Here is a 3,418-nt window from a genome sequence, read left to right on the forward strand (position 1 = left end):
TTGCATGAAATAAGTTATGTACACATATATACATGCAGCTCCTCTGGAGTACTCTGCAGGTCAAGAACAGGGTTAGGAGCAGCACCTGACACCACTGAAACCCATTTCAGATGATCCAATACCCAAAACTGCAGCTAAAATAGAATTTAGGACTGGGTGTTTCTGGATAGCTGCAATTCTCCAGTATGTTGAGCCATTTGATTAACAAAAAAAAAACCAAACCACCACCACCACCACCAACAAAAAAAAAAAAAAAAAAAACCCCCCCCCCCCCCCCCAAAAAAAAAAAAAAAAAAAAAAATCAAAAAAAAAAAAACCAAAAAAAAAAAAAACAATTAAAAAAACCCAAAACACCACCAAAAAAACCACCAAATCAACAAAAACCAAGCCCTTTGCCTTCTGTTTGTGGGAATTATGGACACTCTTCCCACGTTCATGCAGCTTCATCTGGAATTGTGCTGTAACTGCAAGTTTACAAGAAATCAGCATCTACAAAATAGATTGTCACCTACCAGTGTTAAGCAGAAGTGTTTTTTGTTCTGATTTTAGAACAAAATCAGATAGTAATTTGAAATGGTAGGGGTTGTCAGTGACCAGTGTTGAATAAAGCTGTTGTCATATTGATAATTCTTGCTTCTAATTGGGCAAGGTTTAGATGAAGAGCAAGGAGTGGCAAAGTAAAGCTACTATTCCTATAAAGCTGTGTTTTATGGCTTTCAGAACTTATCCACGTTGTGTATCAAACTTGGAGCACTCTGCTCACGCTTTTCATTAGTTTGCATAATATTAAATATATTAATTTTCTTTCCCCAATTCTCCCCATCCTGATTATTTTGGTTTCATGCTGTGGCAAATAATTTCCTTTGCAGCTTATGAAAGATGAAAATAAATTCCTTAGGCAGTAAGAGTTTCACATAAGTAGTAACTTAAGACTTGATCGATGATGCATTCAAACATCACAAACACCCTTAACAGAATGACAATCAAAAGCCTAAATAAACATTTTTCATTTTCTCCTCCTGCCTGGCAGGCCTCCCACAGCATCACCATGCAGTTCCACCAGCAGCTGGGAGAAACGGGTCTGGAAAGTAAACTTATCTCAGGAGCTGTTAGGTAAATACACTGGTTTTTTATATTTGATGCTTGGTTTTCTAAACATGGGGGAACAAGCTCCACCAGCTGCCCAAATCAGAGATTGTTGTTAATGAAATTATCCTTGTATGGACACTGAATGGGTGGATGATGACATTTGCACACACACAGAGCTCCATCTAGAATCACGGGGCAATTTTTTGCAAAAACTGTCTCAATTTGCTAAAGCATTCTCTTCAGTTCATAACAGAGCTTTTTATTTACAGCTACTCAGATTGGCATACAGCATAATTTTGAGCAATCTCCTCCTGCCCACTACTCTAAAGGGGGTCACATCCATGCACTGGCACATGGCACTAACTCCTTTTTTCACGGGGTTTGTGGTGCCTGCTCCCGCTGGAACGAGAAGTGTCAGACAGCTTGTGTCCTCCACGGGTTCCTCGCCTCCCTGAGCGATCTGTCGTAAGGAAGAGTAGCAAAAAAAGAATTTTTCAGCTGGCAGTTTATGAAGAACACAATGAATGTCACAGTCAAGAACAGAAAGAAAAATAGAATGATGTAAGTCACCAGGTCTGGCTTATTTATTTCCCCTTCTTTTAACACCCGGGCTGTGGACATGTAAAGAGCAGAGGAGCTCACGGGTCTCGGAGTGCTGCTCAGGTAGGGCGTGTTGGTCTGAATCATTAGGTGAGCTTCGGTGGCACTGGTTGAATTGAGCAATTCACTATACATGTTCTTGCTTAAATTTCTTCCACAGCAGAAGTAAAACAGGAAGACAAACGCAGTCAGTCTTTGGCATAGGAAAGAAATAATGTTCCTGCTTGTAAAAGGATGCAACCCAGCCGCATGTTGTCTAAAGCAAATTAATTCACTTGCATGGCTCAGTGACTTTCTTTTAAATCTTCTTCGCTCATATTTACAGCATTTATCCACAAATATTAATCAAAAATGATACAGGTACCTCGTGTCCTGGTCCCGGTTCCCCCAGCACGCCTGGTTTGGGGAGATGCGCTGGCTCATCTGCGGCTCAGCCGGGATGTGCGGGGAGCTCCGGGAGCAGCAGAGCCCGGTCAGCCCGGCTGGCACCGGCACCGGGCAGGGATGTGCGGGGAGCTCCGGGAGCGCGCTGCGAGCCCCGGGCCCCGCTCCGGCACGGGCTGGGGACAGCAGAGCCCGGTCAGCCCGGCTGGCACCGGCACCGGGCAGGGATGTGCGGGGAGCTCCGGGAGCGCGCTGCGAGCCCCGGGCCCCGCTCCGGCACGGGCTGGGGACAGCAGAGCCCGGTCAGCCCGGCTGGCACCGGCACCGGGCAGGGATGTGCGGGGAGCTCCGGGAGCAGCAGAGCCCGGTCAGCCCGGCTGGCACCGGCACCGGGCAGGGATGTGCGGGGAGCTCCGGGAGCGCGCTGCGAGCCCCGGGCCCCGCTCCGGCACGGGCTGGGGACAGCAGAGCCCGGTCAGCCCGGCTGGCACCGGCACCGGGCAGCCGGGCTCGGGCTGGCAGCGCTCACTGCCCGCCGAGGGGAGGCACGATGGCTTTGCAGCTGCTTCGCAGAAGTGGGATGCTCAGAAATCCGGGGTTAAACGGCATCTGCACAGAGAGGCAGCCGCTGCCCGGGGATCCTGCCGGATTTGCCGTCGCGGTTCTGTGCCTCGGGAGGCTCCGTGCTGCTGAAATCCTGGCGCTGGGAAGCATTAGTTGACTTTCCTAATCCCAGTTAACGGCGCTCTGTGGAGCCAGGGTTAAGAGGCTGAGCTTTCTGCTTGAGCTTTCCAGGCACTCTTTTCATTGCTTTGAGAGAAATACATTTAAAAAAAAACAAAAAAAACCAATTAAAAAAAAAGAGCGATGTCCCTTTGTTCAAGAAAGAAACCCCAAAAAAGGTTCCCTGGGAATTCAGTTCTTTGCGAGGCTCCCCCAGCGCTGGGCTGAGCCCAGGCGGGCTGGGGCTGCGCGGCTCTGTTAGACCCGTGTTAGACCCGTGTTAGACCCGGCTTTGCCCGGCCGCAGCTCCAGCCCCGGGCAGGCAGGGCAGGGCTGCGCGCTGCTGCCGACCAGCCCCGAGCCCGCCGTGCAGCTGGCACTGACACGATGCTAAAAAGGAAGAGATCTTCGGATAAATTCCCGTGAGTGCCTGAGGCTCTGGCTGGAGGTTTTGAGATGGGGGAGGGTAGCAGAGAACGGGACAAAAAAGAAGAAAATTGCCTCAAAACCTTTCTTTCTTCTTCAGTATTTTATTGTTTAAATCTAGAGTAATCAATGTCCTTTTTTTTTTTTTTTTTTTTTTTTTTTTTTTTTTTTTTTTTTCTTTTTTTTTTTTTTTTTT

The 3,418-nt window shown here is 48.3% G+C and overlaps 1 protein-coding gene across 1 annotated transcript; it reads right to left on the reverse strand.

Annotated features, from left to right (window-relative positions):
• Nucleotides 1–1,503: 1,503 nt before the first annotated feature.
• SMIM32 (small integral membrane protein 32) lies at nucleotides 1,504–2,112 on the reverse strand. Its single transcript, XM_041482230.1, has 2 exons — nucleotides 2,054–2,112; nucleotides 1,504–1,882 (listed from the first exon to the last, which is right to left on the reverse strand). Exons 1-2 carry the CDS (start codon nucleotides 2,110–2,112, stop codon nucleotides 1,504–1,506), a joined length of 438 nt encoding a protein of 145 aa, XP_041338164.1.
• Between the last annotated feature and the right edge of the window lie 1,306 nt (nucleotides 2,113–3,418).

This window comes from Pyrgilauda ruficollis, unplaced genomic scaffold, assembly GCF_017590135.1.
Source record: "Pyrgilauda ruficollis isolate IOZ18807 unplaced genomic scaffold, ASM1759013v1 scaffold57, whole genome shotgun sequence".
NCBI lineage: Eukaryota > Metazoa > Chordata > Aves > Passeriformes > Passeridae > Pyrgilauda > Pyrgilauda ruficollis.